Source organism: Miscanthus floridulus, chromosome 12 (assembly GCF_019320115.1).
Source record: "Miscanthus floridulus cultivar M001 chromosome 12, ASM1932011v1, whole genome shotgun sequence".
NCBI lineage: Eukaryota > Viridiplantae > Streptophyta > Magnoliopsida > Poales > Poaceae > Miscanthus > Miscanthus floridulus.
In genome coordinates, this window is record NC_089591.1 from 46,740,420 (window position 1) to 46,758,968 (window position 18,549).

Consider the following 18,549-nt stretch of genomic DNA (forward strand, 5'->3'; position numbering starts at 1 on the left):
GCCTTGCTTAGACTGGTAGCGATCGGTGATAATCCGATCACCTACATTATAGGTGGTTACTAGAAGAATTTAGCTATGGAAAGAATGATATCCTGGAATTAACCATATGTGATGGATAATTGGAGATCGGACGGAAAAAGTTGGAGGCAACCAGACATGGTTCTGGGGTGCTATTAGTTTCCGTCTGTGTCGATTAAGGACCGATCGTTGCTCGTCCCTCTTGTCATGTTGAACGCATGCCTCATATTTAGCTGGCCAAATAAAGTACCTTTCGACCACGAAGCTAGTGACACTATTCGAGCCAGGATAAACCCTGGATTGGCTAGACTAGTGCTAAAGGGGGTATGACGGGGACGCGAAGAGTGAGCCCAAGGTGCGTCCTGGTAGTCGGGCGGTCCCTGGGTAGTGCGGTCCTAGGCAGTTATTCTGCGGCTACTTTGGAAAGTGTCATTGGTGATCTAAGCGACCCTGACAGGGGGAAGCATGGTTTGTGTGAGGAATAAATCACCAGCTAGTTAGGAATCGATTCGAATCGCCATCGCTCCTAGATAGTGAGCACTTGACTCGAGCTGCGGCATCGTAGTAATTATTATGGAACAATGATGGTTATCTGGATGGTATGGGATATGCTAAATCTAAATTGGTAACTGGATGTTATTGGTTAATTAAGTGATTGCTATAGTATAGGTGCTTACCTAGATGGATAGGTGATAATAAAGATGATGCAAAGTACTTAAAATGATTTCTTCATGATAGCTTATGCTTTCGCAAATAAGTTAGCTAGTCCACTAAAGAAAGCCTTGCATAATCCTTGGTGTCAGTTTTATTTTGGTTTAAGACAGGGTAAGTCTGGCTGAGTACCTTCTCATACTCAGGGCGTTGTTCCCATTGTTGTTGCAGATGGTCAAATGTACTACTGGCTATTGCATTAACTGCCTGTACCTGGCGATGGGTGACAACTAGGACCAAGGGCAATGGTCACTCCATATCTCTCATCTGATGCTTTTATTGGAGACGACTACTTACTGGCACTATATCTGAACTAAGAATGTGTGTGTGGTTTTAAAACTATTTGCTTCCGCTATTTTAGATTGAACCTGGTTTGTAATAACTTTATATTCTATACTATGATGTATCCTACTGTCATTGTGAACTTTATGTAACATATGATGGTACTTGCTAAACTTGTACGATCTTGGTTTGTATGTCGTTTGGTTTGAAATCCTTTGTGGTTTCACGGACTACCGGGTTATACTGGCTTAAGTTTGATAAATTATCTGCTTGGGCGGAAGATTTCCTTACTTAATCTCGTATAATTGGTCGGTTCTGTTACACATACCACCCCCTCCCCACCCACCCCCACCACCTCGCTACCCTCCGTTGACACTTCAAAAATTGACAAAAAAGCCTTGTCTATTTAATATTAGGTATAGATGTAAATGCAGATATAACCAATTAGGTTTACGAGGAAACCTAGATATTGATTCAGTGATCCAATTTGACTACCTCTATGAGATAGACCTCGATAGAAAACTATTTAGTAACATCAACAAGTGATTGGGTTAAGTAATTTCTCATATAAAATTATCGACCCTAGAGCTATGGTAGTATAGAGAAGACAAAATTGATATAGAGTATAGATATAGATATACGATATGTTTGGGAGAGCTTCACTAATGCTAGATCCATAAAAATAGCCCCTCTCCATACAAAAAACAAGCTAAATGCCTTAGCTCTACGAAATCAACAAAAAAACATGGATATAGGGGTTGAATCCATGGATTTCAGTGGAACTCCTCGAAGGGGTGCTCTAAGAACACTAGTGTCATACCTCCTCATGGAGTTGGGTGATAATTACACATCATGCCAATGATTACACACCCAAAACCCTCGTACTAGTTCCTGATGCAATTGTTTATCTTCTGAATCTCTCATGCCACCCTAATAGTAAGTGTCGCCTTCACCAAAATCCGCTAGTGGGACAGCTCCAACGACCTAATGACTGCTGGAATGGGTTGATCCTATAACGACTCGAATTCGCTACAACCTAAACTCTCAATTTCGATCACCTGATGAAGCTCCTAGATGAGCCCTGCAAGCTTTTGGACCCGGCAGCAATCGCGAATATATTGCTTCCTACCTAGTGAGGTGACTCACAATCTAAAAGATGTAACACAATGGCTTAGACTGTTAGAGGTCAGGTTATCGACCTTTGGATTAGAGTTAATTGGCCCAATGCCAAATCCCTAAGTGTTTGGACCCATCTCTCAACCGACAGAGAATACCAGGACAGTCTGACGCCATACCGGAACCATCTGCCAGTATCTGAACTGCATGCAGTGAGTGGGGAATGAGCTATCCTCAACTCAACCCTTGATCCCACATGTCATATGCATGAATTAGATGAACCACACCTCAGCTAAAGCAGCACCAACTCAACCCATTCTCCCATTTCTCACCTGTATCTCTCTAAAGGAGCAAGAACAAGGAAGAATTAGAGAGAGAAAATGGAGATTGGAGATGGAGGTGGAAGATGGAGTGAAGGCATGCAACCCAAGATCATCACTTCATCAAGCTCAATGCATCCTCACCTCATGATCATGGTTAGCTCATGAGCTCTCATCTTAGTTAGTTGGAAATCTCTCTCAAACCCTAATATGAATCTTTCATGCATGTATGGATCATGGAGTGTGGTGACCTCTCATTCACCACAAAGGTAAGATCAAGGCCCTATGCATGACCAATCTCAAGAAATCCCTCTCAATGTCACTCTCATGCTTTTCTATGGATTCTTGCAAGGATGTTGGTATTTCTCTTCAAGAATGGAAAGCAAGGTGTGCTCAATCTCTTATCAAGGAACCTAGCTTCTCATGCTTATCAACTTTGGAGATAAGTTCCTTTTGCTCAATCCCAAGCCTTAGTCTCAAGTGGTTCATGGGAAGGAATAGAACCCAATCCACTAGATGCACTAGTTAGCCATAACCCAAAACCCATCTATCTCTAGCCTAGCACATCCCTAGAGCTATCCCTGAAGTTTGGTGCACATGCATAGATGTCTACTACCCCAACTTAGGATCTAACCAACCTAAAACATAGAACATAGGTCATGTCACCCAACTCATGGAGTGTTCATCAAATACGGCGAAGCATCCGATAAACCTCCCAATTTAGTAACCACCCTATAGAAACACTCATACCATTGCAGAGTGCGAGTAGTGGAGTGTCCGACAATTCGTCGGAGTGTCCATTGAGTTATAAAGCCTTATACCCAGTAACCCGAAGAATGACCAGCCTATACTGAAGCGTCCGTCACTCACGACGGAGCATCCGTTGAATTATAAGGAATAACCACCTAGTAACCCAAGAGTACCCAGTTCGTACCGGAGCGTTCGACGGTCGATCGGACCATCCGATGTCGACAGTAAACCCTAGAAATGGCTAAGACCTAAAACTACCAGAGTACCTATGACCTCCATGGAGTGTCTGTCAACCCAAACAGAGCTAACCTAGGAATAGCCTACCTTAGTACCCAATACAGCGGAGCGTCCTGTCATTCAGAATGGAGTGTCCGCCAAACCACACATAGGGTGTGAGCTTGTCTAGCAAGCTTACCCATGAGGTCAGCAACACTAGTTTAAGCCCTTTTTCCAAATAGCATACCAGTAGATGTCCCTTTCCAAGTTCCCAGTGCTAACCTATGCACACATATCCTTTCTCGTCATCTCAGGATGGTCGATGTATCTCCTAAGTTGTGCCTTCCCTATTCTTTTCAGGAATGCCTCGAGTAAGGATCGTGTAATTGTACAAGTCGTCATCGTCAGCCTCGAGAGTTAGGACAACATCACAACCAGGCAGGCACCCCACTACTATACACCCTATTTTGGATACTTATGCAGTTTTCATTATGAGTTATGCATTACATGTAGTGTTGGCTAGTAAACGTGTTCACCCTACACTTAGAGTCACTCAATAATCTAGTAGAAGCATTTCATCTAAACAACAGGAATGGAAACGCTTAATTGCTTATTGCTTAGCTACTTAGCAACGGTAGAAGTCGAGTATGAGAAGGGAACTCATTCTCGCGCGTGTAGGATGCTACACTTAGATAATTAATTACTAAAACCGATGAGGGTACAACTTGACCTACTTCACTAATCAGGCTAAGGAATAATATCACTAAAAGTTATAAACTTGGATACCACTTTGGTAACTGTCGCTCATGCGAGGGGTAGGTCAGTTGTGAGTGTGGGATCTCAAACGACGTAGCTCGTGGAGCAGTTAAGGACCGTTTATTGGGATACATGAGTCCGAGTAACCACATGTATAGACCATATGTCGTAGATGTAACATCCCGGCCCAGGGCTTAACATGATTAATAGGATACTTATACCAATAAGTTGCAACTTCTTTTTCGGAAGCCCATCTACAATTAACTCCGAGGTTAAGCGTGCTTGGCCTGGAGCGATGGGTGACCGACCGGGAAGTCCTTCCCAGGTGCGCACGAGTGAGGACAAAGTACGCCGAAAAGACCTGTGTTGGTCTGTGAGGGCAGTCTATATCCTAAAGAAGCTGCCAGATGTAAGCGGGCCCAGCCTCGGAGAGGCGGGACAGTTACAGAATGGTATCAGAGCCGACTCTCGCGGTTTCATGGGCGCGTGTGTCGTAGTTGTGCAGGCATGGTGCGCATGGCTGGTGTGGATCCGGCGTGGTCACACAGCATGTCACATGCGCTGGCTCTGGACACACGGACGTGGTCAAGAGAGGACGCTCTTGGCTTGGGATTGATCGACGAGGACGTCGATCTCTTAAGGGGGTGAGGATGTAACATCCCGGCCCAGGGCTTAACATGATTAATAGGATACTTATACCAATAAGTTGCAACTTCTTTTCCGGAAGCCCATCTATAATTAACTCCGAGGTTAAGCGTGCTTGGCCTAGAGCGATGGGTGACCGACCGGAAGTCCTTCCTGGGTGCGCACAAGTGAGGACAAAGTACGCAGAAAAGACCTGTGTTGGTCTGTGAGGGCAGTCTATATCCTAGAGAAGCTGCCTAGATATAAGCGGGTCCAGCCTCGGAGAGGCGGGACGCGACTAGAATATAAACCCGGTAGTCCGCCGAGTGTCCCGAAAGACCTCGGTAAATCAACATCACAACCAAGATCGCGTGATTAAGCAAATACACATCACATATACGTCACACTTAACAATATACAAGCAAGCACTATAATTAGAATCTGCCAATTTCTGGACATGCAAACAGCAGCGAGCAGGGAGTGGAGAGGGAGGATGGAGAGGGCGTGCTGGTGCCCCTCCTCATCGGCAGCAGGGCGCAAGGGCGCGTGGCCGGAGGTAGGACGCGCGGACATAATTGGAATCTGCCAATTTCTGGACATGCAAACAGCAGCTACAAGATTTAGCTATAACTGAAGTTACACAAATCCAAATGACTTGCAAGAAGACATTATGAAAGCTTATCAAATTTTCTACAATTCATCTTTAATCATCTTAGCATGATTCTCAAGTTAACTAAGTCAAATATATCTATTTACAGAAATTGGTCTACAATTGACAGAAAACAGCCATTTCTGAAATCCAACTTTAAACAACTGTAACTCTTAAACTACTTGGCCAAATGACACCAAATTTTAATAGAAGCTAGATACATGAATTATCTACAACTTTTGTATAAACAAGTTTCACAACAAAGCACATTATCATAAAGAACTTTGCTAAGTTCCCAGATCTGTCCATAAACCACATCGGCAAGAAAATAATTATTAACTTATGTTGCAAATACATAATTGGGCAAAACCAACTTTACCAACATTTCACACATGACTAAAGAACACCAGAAAACCTAGTGTCCATGACCAAATAAATTCTTTTAATGCATTTCTTAATTTATTTTAGATAACAAGGTGACTTAATGAACATATACCAAAAGTATACAATAAATTTTTAGTAACTAATTGTGACCGGTTTATTCATGAAACTAGCAAGGGGGTGGCATCGGTCGGGAATGTCTGAGACATTGACCGGGTACCAGACGAACCTTTCATCGGACACTCGGGTCGGATTAGGGAAATGTTGGAGAACGTGAGGCAACCCTTACTACTAGATCCGGTGTATGGTGGTTAGTCTTATTTTCTATGTGGGTACAGTTGTACACCTCTGCAGAGTTTGAAAGCCTGAAGTCCTTCGGGACGGAACCATTCGGTTGTTCCTACTTTCTATACCCATGGTAGCATAACTGATGGAATATGATCATCTTGATTTATATACGATAACATGACTACTCTTGTTTTAATGGATGGAGCATAGCATGACCTACTCTTAATAAACACCATGTGCTTTTCTACAAATATACAAATGCCTGATAAATTACCTTTGCATCCACCAAATATCTATATGTTGGAATTAAGTCCGGCGAGTACGAAATGTACTCACGGCGATGCCATTAAGTTGTTTTGCAGGTCATTGAGGTTTTCCACAGGGACTATCTCCGATGAGTGCGACGGATAATAAACCTTGGAAGTTCTCCAAGACGAGCTACGTGTAATCCGATGAGTAACATAGTGAATCGAGCTATAACCTAGATAGAAGGCAGTGGTTAAGTAGAATGGTATTGTTAATAGTAGTTTCTTGACTTAATCTTATTTTATCATCAATAATGTTTCAGTTAAGTGTTAGAGACTTAAGTGTGTAATTGATCGAGTTGTTTGGTATGCCTTGTATCGGGAATTGTGTGTAACTCAACGCAAAGATCCCGAAGAGGAGTTGCTACGTGTGCTCCTAGGAGCCTCGCAAGTGGCAAGTGAGCGATAACTGCTGCCCTGTGCAGGCGTGCCGTGCGCCGCCCGTGACAGATCCAACCATCCTCCACCCCTCTCATCGTCGATTTCCACTAGTGCTAGGCGAGGATTTTTCGGTCTTCCCAAGTGCACACATCACAAGCAATAGTTATGTTATCGACACAAATTATGAAACATGCTCCGTCGGCCAACAAGAGGACAAAGGATGGTGAGGTATCGATTTTTCTTCCAATTTTATTGGTATAGCTTTAATTAATTATGAAGCATAATGACAAGCATATGAATTAGAGGTCCACATTACAATAGAATTGTCTCATAGTACTATTATACGAAAATATATGTGATTGGAACTCAAAATTTGTTGTGGGGAAATCATGGTATAGGTGATTCAATGGATTGGAATGATGAGCTTACCACAATTATTTGCAAGTTGTTCACTGAACAGATTAGAAAAGAAAATTGGCTGAACACTCATTTGAACACCGTGCGCTTTGCTGAGGTACCAAAAACATTTGAGCAAAAGGCAGCTAAAGAACAAGTGGGATGAGTTGAGGGGTAATTTGACTACAAAGCGAAAAATAATGAGGAAGCAAACAAAACTAGTTGGAACAGTGAAAATGAGTTGATCAACATGGACCCCGAATAGTGGAAGAAGACAAAACTCATAAATGTTCCATCATTTTTTGTTATTATAATGTTATGTTTATTATTGCTTCTAGTATTGATGTCTAATTTCTTACCTTGTCAAATGTTTTAGAAAATTCCTAAATAATGCGGCAAGTTTAAGAAGAGGGCTCTCTGGAATAAGGATGACTTATATGTGATGTTTAGTGACATCACTAATGACGAGCAAGATCATTGGAATCCTATGAGCTCCAAACCCACTGTACCCCTACGCCAAGATGTTCCCATTGAAGTTGATAATCCCAATGATGGAATAGATGAAGAGCAACCCATTGGAGGTAACAATGTTTTTTATGCTAAGGATGAGGTTGAGGAGGTTTCTTCTGCCACTGACGATGCTAAAAAGGGCTCCTGTAGTCCTTGACAAATCTCCCAAGTAACCTAAACCAAGCACAACACTTGTTATTCAAGAACATATCACAAAGGAAAAAGTTCAATCACATTCACTCATCATCAATATGCAAAGACAACAAGCTTTTATGTAAGAAAACAATGGTGTAGATGAGTAATGGTGTATAAGGAATGGCAACAAGCTTTTATATAATCTATGATAAAAGAGAAGTATGGTTTAGATGATGACAATTCTGTTTAGGTCAAAGGTCATCAATACTTACTCGATAAAGAGAAGGGAATATATTTGAATAGCTAAAAATGCGCATCGGTGCAACTTTACAATGGTCATGGCAGTTCACCTCGATACTCATAAACATCAGTAGGCTTAACCATATGGTTGCATTCCACATGGAGCCTTGGTACCATCATGGTACCAAAGGAGATATAGTTGCATCAGTTGTAGAGCATGCCATCAAGGAACATATTATCAAGAAAGAAGATGCAAAAGAGTATATATGAGATGCAATTATAGCAGCATTCATAAATACCGTAATATGAGTCAAGTCGGAGATTATATAGAATATGCTTAATGTCCTGCTAAAAGTTTGTATTAGTTATTTAAGTATCATAACGATTTAAACGAAAAACTAAATATTATAGATCTTGTTGTGAGCTATACTTTTTTGTATCAATTATATCTCTATTTGTCTCCATATAAAAAAGATACAACTTTTCTAAGGTGGATAAATCTTGGTGCATAAGTCAGTGAAAGTTTGTATGTATTTTTTAAAGAATTTTAATGAACACAAATGAAAAAAACTCAAAACCACAAAGTTGTAGATTCATTGACATATATAGTTTCTATATAAAAGATTATCTTCAATTGCTATGTATGAAAAAAGATATGCTTTTTTCTTCTAAAGTGCAAGGATAGCCTTGTCACACCAATCTTAGTGCATGACAAAATAGAGTTGTCATGCCAACATGAGCGGTGTGACAAGCTTTATATAGTACGCTGAAAGACTCCTTCTACATGCACCCGATAGAGTTATCATGCCAACATGAGTGGCGCGACAAGCCTTCTACATTAGAATATGCGCTAGTTGTTCGTGCTCTAAATAAAGTTGTCATGCTAACATGAGTGAAATGGAAAGCTTTATGCATGGAAGTGGAAGTATATGCTCTAAATAGAGTTGTCATACCAACATGAGCGAAGTGACAAGCTTTACACGTGGAATATGTGCCATTAGACCCCTTCTACACACTCCAATATGACACACATTGTCACACAAATGTATGTGACACGACATAGTGATTTTGCCAAGCCAAACAACTCTAGCGTGGCCATGGTTTTTAAGGCGGTAAGTCGAGACGCGGCAACCTACCAATTCAAGTCGACTAGGTGTTTAAGGCGCGTGGCAAGGAGCCGTGAATCCAAGGCACTAATCTGCGGAGAAGAGGGAGGGAAGACTTGAATCGAAGAAGGGGAGGCTCAAATCGACGAAGGGAGGGGTTAATCGACGGAGAAAAAGAGGCGGAGCTGGCTGTGCCGCCGAGAACAGGTGTGCGCCCTCCATTCCCCTGCTCCATTAATTTGCGCACGGAAGATGGGATAGGGACTTGCAGAAGCAGTATGCCCACGATTTCCTGCCAGCGCGCAACTTCCAGTGGTCTCCTTCGTGCGCAAATCTCCCACGCATCGTTTTCTTTTGCGCGCACAACTCCGACGGTCACGCTCACGCCCAATCCCCTCCGATTCGCTCGTGTGTCGTCCGCCTCAAGCCGCTCAAGGCTTAAACATCGCCAAATCACGCCTAGGCGACGACTATTTCCGCAAGACGGGCGTATTACGCCCTGAGGTCGTGGCGTGGCCGACGCCCAGTTTGAAATCGCGACGAGATGACTAGGCAGCGACTTAAAAGCATGAGGGCGGCGCACCTTCTCGTACCAACACATGTACCTTGGTATAGTGATTTTATCACGTCACAGATTATTTTTCTATAAAAAAATACGTATTAGTTACAATTTTATTAATTAATTTAAAAGAATTAGAATCCTCTCCACAACGAAATCACATCTTTAACCTAGATCCGCATCTTCTCACGAGTACGCCTATCTCCCTCCCATCCAGACCAAACTACCCTCCCCACGCCACCATGGCCTCCGCCGAAATCCCCAACTCCAGCCCCGACGCCACCGGCCCCGACCTCTCCTCATCGCCGACGCTCCCGCCACGCAAGCGCCGCCTTTCACCTTCCGCATCCCCCACGCGCTCCGCGTCACGCTCTCGGTCCCCCCGCTCCCGCTCCCCGCGCGGCCGCCGCTCCCGCTCCCGCAGCCGTAGCCGTAGCCGGAGCCGCAGCCCGCAGTACCCGCCCGATGGCAAGCGGCGGCGGCACAACGACCTTAACGTGGAGGCGTGCCGCGACTTCCTGCGCGACAGGTGCACCCGCTCCGACCTCGAGTGCAGATACGCGCACCCTCACAACTCCGTTTCCGTCGACCCGTGCGTGCGCGCGAGATCCCGCCTCCTCTTGCGCTTGTAGTAACAGGGTTTCCGTTCTAATTTTGGTTTTGTTTGCTGTCTGTGGGATTTGGTCAGGGACAATAAGGTGACGGCGTGCGCGGATTCTCTGAGGAACAATTGCTTCCGGGGGAGGACATGCCGTTACTACCATCCGCCTCCACATATCCAGGAGTATGAGCTGATTTCTCCATTCTTTTTTTTTATTAAACATACCTGTATTAAGACTTAAGGAGAACACGTACAAACGCATTCATACAAATACAGGCAGGTACTAGAAGGATACAGAAGGGACAGCTGTCCCAGCCAAACTGCACACACGCCTCTAGAGAAAAAGAAAAGGGAAAATTGGTTTCATATCAACGACGGGAGATCTGAAAAATACCATCGAAAGTTTATCGTACCTGTAAAATACCATTGAAAGTGAGCATCCGTTCTGCAATCTAGCACTATGTTACTTTCGCTGTTAACGTCGTTTGTTGGCACCGTCCATGCCTTCGTCTCACTCAATAACAAGCAGGAACCATGGGAGGACGTGGGGAATAACCTGTACACTGTATCAACCTGGGCAGGCGTAATGGTAGGGCAAGGACATTCCCATAGGCCTGCTGCTGCTGAACAGCGTGACAAGGGCTGCTCGGGCTGTGGCTTCATGCGATAGCTAGTCCTGTACTCGCCCTGCCGTTGGCAATGACGATCCCGGAAGCGTTCAGCGGCATCGCGCATGCCTGGCAGACGACGAGCTCCTCGCCGCCCTCTGCGCCTCCGGTGTCGCAGAGCGCGCCGTAGCCAGAGATGATGTCGCACTGGTAGCTCTTGCACACGCAGACTGCCGCCGGTGCCGAAGCGGTCGCCCTTCCCCCAGCACGCGATGGAGTAGTTGCTCTTGAGGATGCCGCACACCACGTCGCGTCGGCCTCGATGGCCAGGAAATCCATGTTCTTGTACTAGTCCGGCACCTAGACGACGCCCCAACACTGGACCCGGCCGCTGGCCGAGAGGATGCAGGTGGTGTCGTTGCCGAGTGCCATGGTCAGCATGTCGCCCGACAGGTTGTGCATCGGCACCTCGAGGACGGCGCCATCGCCCCATCAGGCGAAGCTGCCCTACGCGTCGACGGCGCAGGCGTGGCTGTGGCCGGTGGCGACGTTCTTGAAGGGCGTGGGCATGGGTGTGAGCGACGACGCCCAAGCAGCTCATGCTGGTCTTGCTGAGCTTGCTAATGCCGCGGAGGAAGTCTGGCCCAGTGCGATGCGGGAGAAGTCGAGGGCCTCGAGGCCTTTTGGGAGGTCGGGGTGCGGCCACTCCCAGCATGTGGGGCCGTGGTCGTCGGAGAGGCCACAAACATGGCAGCCGCCAGTGTTGAGCGAGTGGAGCGAGGGGCCCCAGTAGAGGCAGGGGCCGACGGGGCAGCCAAGGTGAAGTGCAGCTTGGAGCCTCGGACCGACTCCAACAAACGACGTTAACAGCAAAAGTAACAGAGTGCTAGATTGCGGAACGAATGCTCTGTTTCAATGGTATTTTACGGTGCGATGAACTTTCGATGGTATTTTCCGTATTTCGCGTTCTTTCGGTGCTATGAAACCAATTTTCCCAAAAGAAAATAACAACAAAGTCCAAGGAGGTCGTTGTGCTTGCCGCAGTCGTCGCACATCGCCGAGCACCATCGCCGGAGCCGACGACGGAGCAAGGTGACGAGCGACACCAAACATAGACCAGGAAGAGCGCCATCTTGCCTTGGCTTTGAAAGGAGCCGCAACAGAATCCCGTTACCAAGAACAGGAAAAAATCGCCAGTTATCGTCCATCGACCGGGGACACACCCCGCGCCCACCTGGCCCAGGACCATGGCACGTCGCCGGAGAGCACTGTAGAAGAGACCCAGGTCCACTCGCCACACCACCGCTACACCAGAAGCTATCCCTTCTCCTTCAACAAAAGAGGTTGTCGCCGCCATCACAAGCTCCTTCACAGGCAGCAGAAGCAGCAGACAACCGCGGACTCCTGTACAAATCCTCCATAGATCCTAGAGAACCAGATCTGGAGGACCCAACCCTCACATACCTCACGAAGGCGCCGGAGTTAGCGCCACTGCGACGGGAACGAGGACGGAGGGACTTATTCCTCTGCGACGATGCTGCACCTGCCTCACCATCATCGCCAGGACACCAAAGCCTAGAGAAACTTGGACCTAAACTACCAGCCAGCAGGAGATCCACGGTCTTCCCCACCTCATGACGCCCAGAAGGCCATCGGAGACGAGGAAGACCGCGGATTCCCCTGGCGGAGACCGGGAAGCCGGGCGCCTCTTTCTCGCCTCTCTGAACTGTAGCCACGAGAGGGTTCGAGAGAGGAGGAGTATTGAAACCGGCTGATTTCTCCATTCTTGGTTGTTCGATTCGTTTGGTTTTGTTTGCTGGTTAATTGTTATGCTTCGGTTGTGGAAATCCAGTACTCTATCTCGTTTCATGTTTATAGAAGGTTAGAAGCACGAGTGGCAGATACTTTAACTGTGAGCCCATGAAGGCTGCAGAGTATGACATATAAATTTTAATTAGCAGCTTCACAATGCCCCTTTTACCTTGCGCTAACAGCTGATGCAAACTGCAAATGGCTAACAGCATTTTCCTTTTGCAAGGAAATTACAACATGTACAACATTGCTTCGTGAGAAAAGCTACTTATGACTCAAACACATGGCCTATAGGTTGTTTCAATTCCCTGTCAGTGTAGGAATCTAACTCCTCTCTATTTCTGCATAGCACGTACCATTCAATCCCATGAGCTCCCTGACTGGGAAAATTCGCTGTTAGCCCTCCCACTCTCCTCTTTCTTAAAAAAAAAGTTACTCCATAAGTACAGCAGCATACCCCATAACCACCTTTTCTGTTGTTTTGGGAAGCCTGCAGAGTGTGTTTCTGCTTGACTCTGATCGAAGACAGTCTTAAAACTTGACTTGGATGAACTTGTAGAGTGACATGCAAACTGCAATTATCCTGTGAGAGCACAAGAAGATTTTTAGCTGCACTTCTGATTCCACTGCTTTTATTTGCTTCTTTGTTTTAGGCAATTGCTGAGATCAATTGGTGTGGAAGACCCAAAGGTGAAGACGGTAAGTTTGTTATATTTTTATTGGGTAATAACATGGATCTGACTGTCCTTTTCTGAAAGTTTAAAATTCCTTTCTATTTAGTGCCATCTGCTGACTAAGAGTAGAATTGATGCCTACTCCCTCCATACCTTAAAAAAGTTCGTTTTGGACATGATTTAAGATACCAAGCAGTAATTAATTAGAGTCTATTTTCCCCTGTTTGTCCTTATTAAATGGACTGCTGGGCATCCATTCAACGAATAACTCTCTGTGTCTGACTGGTTACTGAGGTGCACTCTATGGCTAGCGGTGCGGGTTCGATCCCACGCTTGCTTCTTTTTGTTGCATGGACAATGGACTTCTTACTTTTTTTCTTTTTTGCGTTTTTTTGCATGGCGTATTTTTGTAGCAAGGACTGCTTTCTTTTTCTTTTTTGCGTTTTTACGTAGACATGCAAGTTGCATGCAGTGCTCGCCAGCACCTATTTTTTGCGCGCACTTGCAAGTTGAGCTCGCCCGCGCCTATTTTTGCATTTCGCTCGGCTGCGTACCGTGCGCGTACTCGTATTTTTGCAGGCGCGCGTACTCGTATTTTTACTCGCGCAGCGTGTTGACGCGCGTATGTACTCGTATTTTTGCTTGTGTGGCATGTTGGCGCGTTCGAGGATAGCAAGCGATGGGATTTTGAAACGAAGAGGCTGACTCCTTGCTGCGTTAATGACTCGCGTTAATGACTTGCTGGAAATGAAGAGGCCGCGCCACCGCAGGGGCAAAGTCGTCTCAAGTCACTGTGGACCACCCAAAACGAATTCCTTTGTGAAAAATGTCAAAAGCTCCAGAACAAACTGTTTTAAGAGATGGAGTATGTGCTTAAAATACAAATTATATATCAGGGTTTATACATTTTGTTTTGCCCTGTGTGACCTAGTAACTATCCTTTTGTTGAAATTTGTGAAAGAGGTGGTGTCAACAATGTTGAACCTATCTTGTAGAACAATGTCTAAAGGCCTGCTTAAATTAGATGCCATTGTAGCAGCTATGCTGATTTATCTATCTTATAACAGTAATCTGGTCTGCATATAACATTTTGGATTGTCAACTTACCAATTTTTTTATGAAACTTCAGCAGATCTGCAGAGATTTTACACGTGGGAAGTGTTCAAGATCAGCAAATGAGTGCCGATTCTTGCACCATTCATCTGTTGAAGATGTTGCGATTGTAAGTGTACCTCATTGAAATTTGTGTATTATTATTATTGCTATAAATTGCCTATCAAAATACAACTGAGAACAGTTTTCTCTGTACTTAGAGCAAGAACATCGTCTATTTCTAACTGATTCCCACATTTGGCACTTCCTAACTCTTAAAAGGTATTTTGGCTGATTTAGTTTTTTTCTACTTTGTTTCTGTGACAGGTTTGCCAAGACTTCTTGCGTGGACAGTGCAATCGCATAGCATGTAGGTACTCTCATGTAGTAGCGCATCCAGTGCCACCAATGAGCCATGTTCCTATGCCATACCCTGAGATGGTATGTACTTCTGCTGAATACATTCCCACATGTTACACTGTTACTTTTTATGGAAAGAGTTTTTTTTTATCTGTTCTTCATATTTTTAATAACAGTGCTCTTTGGAGAACTGAGAAGCTTACCCTTCTTTTGCCTGTATTTTTTAGTGGAGAGTGTTCATCTTTGCATTATGTATTATTAATATAAATGTAAGATGATTTATCATGAGTAACATACTGTGTATCCCTTTTTATGCATTATTCTGAAGCTTTACATGCCGCCACCACCACCACCACCCCTTGGAGTACCAATGATGGGGCCTCCGCCTTCACCTCCTATACCATTTGCTGGTACATAACACGCAATGATCAGTTTCCCCCCTTGTACTATTATTGTTGCTTTTGACATTTAATGAACTTCCCTGAAAAACATACTCCTCTGAAAACACAGATAATAAGAACAGAGTTGAAGTTTGTAGGGACTTCTTGAAGAACATGTGCAATAGGGAATCCTGCCGGTTTGCACACCCCGAGACACATACAACGGTTAGTATTTGTGCCTCTTCTTTTGCCTTTTTCTGCTAGTATGCAAGCTACTAATTTGCAAGTTTCATTTTCTGTATCTAATTGGCCAGGCGGCGAGCGCCAATGTTGAAGTATGCCGTGATTTTAAACGAGGAGAATGCAATCGACCTGCCTGTCGCTATTTCCATCCATATACAAGCTGAAGTTTTCTGTTAGCTAAAGTAAAGTAAATTATACCTTGTTTTCCCCTTTTTTAATACAAAAATTCAAATGGCTGCCAATACATATAGATGAATGAATGCTCCCCTAGGAACACCTAGATACAGAGTTAACTTTAGCCTCAATTCCTTGTAGATCAATTTTGTCCATTCAAACCAGCTAGAGCGATATAGAGTTTATTAGGATTGGCAATTTTTGTCATTTGGGTAAATTAACATATTTTCAATGAAATGCAACTTTTTATCTGACCTGAACAGGCACTGTTCAAGTGATCTACTGTTTGATCAGCTTCATTGTCTTTTATTCCGCATCAATTCTTTTCCTTCTGGGAAAGCTCTTCTGCTAAGTTTGTTATTTAGATGCATGAACCACAACAATGGCAGATGACCTCTTATATCAGTCCACTGTTTTAGAATTTAATACTAGTTTATGCTGTTGGGCTGTTGATAAAATTAGATGGTCTGATCTTCTCCTGCATATTTCTCTCCCATGGTCCCACCAACTAATTTCCTCAGTTTAGTTAATAAACTAATGACTCATTAAATGTGAAGAGTATCTTTCAAGCGGCACTACTATTTATTTTGATAACAGGGTCATCTGACATGTCTCATGTATAACCATTGGGTCTTATAAGGTCTAAGAATAAAAATAGCTGTTGCTATATGATTTTCCATTGAGAATTCATCAGTGTCAAAATCTATATTCTGTTTTTTCCCCTTTATTACTGAACCAGAACCTGCAGGCAAGTCCCCACATTTAGTTTTCAGTCTTATTTACAGTGCTTGTTAGCTATCTTTAACAGATGGGTACTGCTTGTTTCCTCAGCTTGAGTGCTCTGCCCAGCGCCGCTGCTACCGCTGTGCTGCTGCTGCCGCTGCCGCCGCCAATTCTGCTTCTGCCACCAAAGAGCTGCTGCGCTGGCTGTTGCGTCGCTAAGGTGCCATAGAGCATGGAAGTCGTAGAAGGTACTATGTATGCATGGAATAAAAGATACTATCATCCTCCTGTGATATTCAGATGGTTGCTTGAACTTGCTTGACTCAATGGTGAGTAGTACCCCTTCACTATGAGGGCTGTGTGTGTGGCTATGTATTTGTTGTCATAAAGATAATTATGACGTGAGCTCATTTGGTGTCTGCACTTTTAATCGGTGGACAAAATATTGACCCTGTGTTTCATGACGGCCTGCATCTGGTTCAAACAGGCACCGCCAGAGGATAATATGCTGATGCGCTTGTGTTGCTAAACTAGAAATATAGTACCAGCCACCAAGCTTATTGAAACGGCAAGGTATGTGAAAGGAGCGTGCCATTCTGCTGCTGCTCGAATGAGGGCGGTCTACGGGTATGCGATTTTAAGCATGTGCTCTGTGGACACAAATTCAGACATAATGCAACGGTCTTTTAGCCAACGCCGTTCGTTTGTGCTTGTTTGGCTTATAGGCCATATTTTTTTCACTCAACGAACAATACTTTTCTTTCACATCAAATCTGTAACAAAACTTTTAGCCATGGCTTATCAGTTAAATAAGCCTAAACGAATAGGCTAGCCTGCTTGAATTGAAGCCTAGCTGTGCCACATAATTTTTGCCGATTGGGTTTGCGCTCCGGGAAATGCTATGCTTGCCCTTGTAATATAACTAGATAAGCATGCTGCTTCTCTGTGACTGAGCTTCGCTTGCAGCTGCTGGATTTGAATCATGGTTATGAGATTGTATTACTGTAGTAATATTGCAGCGCCAACTTTTTTGACTTGGTTACCACTAGCTGCAGTAGATTTGGTGTGCCGCTGCTTTTTCTCTGACGACACCAGACAGCGTCACAGGAGAAAGCAAGCACGGTCAGGGCCGTTCTCGTTGTCGCCGCCGCTTTGTTTGGATAAGGTGACGCGAGAGCGAGAGACAGAGAGAGAGGCAGATTAAGGTGTCACTCCGGCGTCGACGACGCCTCGCCGAGCACGAGCAGGGAAATGACATCGGCCACTATTTATACGTCATTGCTCAAGTAACGTGACGACCGGATCCTTGGACTCACTGCCGTCGATCCCTTTTGTTTAGATTTATCTCTCGCAAGTCTGATAGGTCTACATTTATTTACATTATATATATTTTGCCTCCCATTATTTTGTTCATTAAGATATGTGACGTCGATGAGGCATCGACATCATGAGTGTAAGCTGCTGAGGTCGACTGAAGCTGTTTCTCTGCTTGCATTGGCAAGGCAAAGCCGCGGTTTGAGCTCTGCAAACGTAACGATGCCAACCCTATTTTGAAAAGCCATGGACAGAGGTTTGAGGTCCTAGCAATAGCATGCCTGTTTGTACAGGCTTTTCCGCAGCGACACCTGCCTGGATATTATTAGTAGGATTATATATATATATATATATATATATATATATATATATATATATATATATATATATATATATATATATATATATATATATATATAGAACTACTACTCTGTAGCTGGCTATAAAATAACTTATTCTGTAGCCACTTTGAGTTACGATAATTACTATGTTAATTTATGAGATTATAGTAACTCCTTACTAAGTGGTTTACTATAACGTTATGGTAAATATCCCCGTGTGTTATAGTAACCCAACTATAGTAAATATATATTGACATTATCGTAAATTAGTATATAAAATTATGGTAAATGGAGGTGGCTACAGAATAACTTATTCTGTAGCCGGCTACTGAATAGCCTCTCCCATATATATTAAACCACTTAGTAAGGAGTTACTATAATCTCGTAAAATAACATAGTAATTATCGTAACTCAAAGTGGCTACAGAATAAGTTATTCTGTAGCCAGCTACAGGATAGTAGTTATATATATATATATATATATA

At 44.0% G+C, this 18,549-nt stretch overlaps 1 protein-coding gene across 3 annotated transcripts; it reads left to right on the forward strand.

Moving 5' to 3' along the window:
• Positions 1-9,922: 9,922 nt before the first annotated feature.
• On the forward strand, positions 9,923-16,874 carry LOC136495254 (zinc finger CCCH domain-containing protein 28-like). Of its 3 annotated transcripts, none has more exons than XM_066491228.1 (9): positions 9,923-10,335; positions 10,432-10,527; positions 13,418-13,463; positions 14,568-14,660; positions 14,858-14,971; positions 15,219-15,300; positions 15,401-15,495; positions 15,585-15,695; positions 16,496-16,874. In XM_066491228.1, exons 1-8 carry the CDS (start codon positions 9,986-9,988, stop codon positions 15,675-15,677), a joined length of 969 nt encoding a protein of 322 aa, XP_066347325.1. In that variant the 5' UTR covers positions 9,923-9,985; the 3' UTR covers positions 15,678-15,695; positions 16,496-16,874. The 3 variants fall into 3 exon arrangements, with proteins under 3 accessions (XP_066347325.1, XP_066347324.1, XP_066347326.1); XM_066491227.1 differs by having other exon boundaries at positions 16,519-16,874; XM_066491229.1 differs by having other exon boundaries at positions 9,924-10,335; positions 14,571-14,660; positions 16,519-16,874.
• Positions 16,875-18,549: the final 1,675 nt, after the last annotated feature.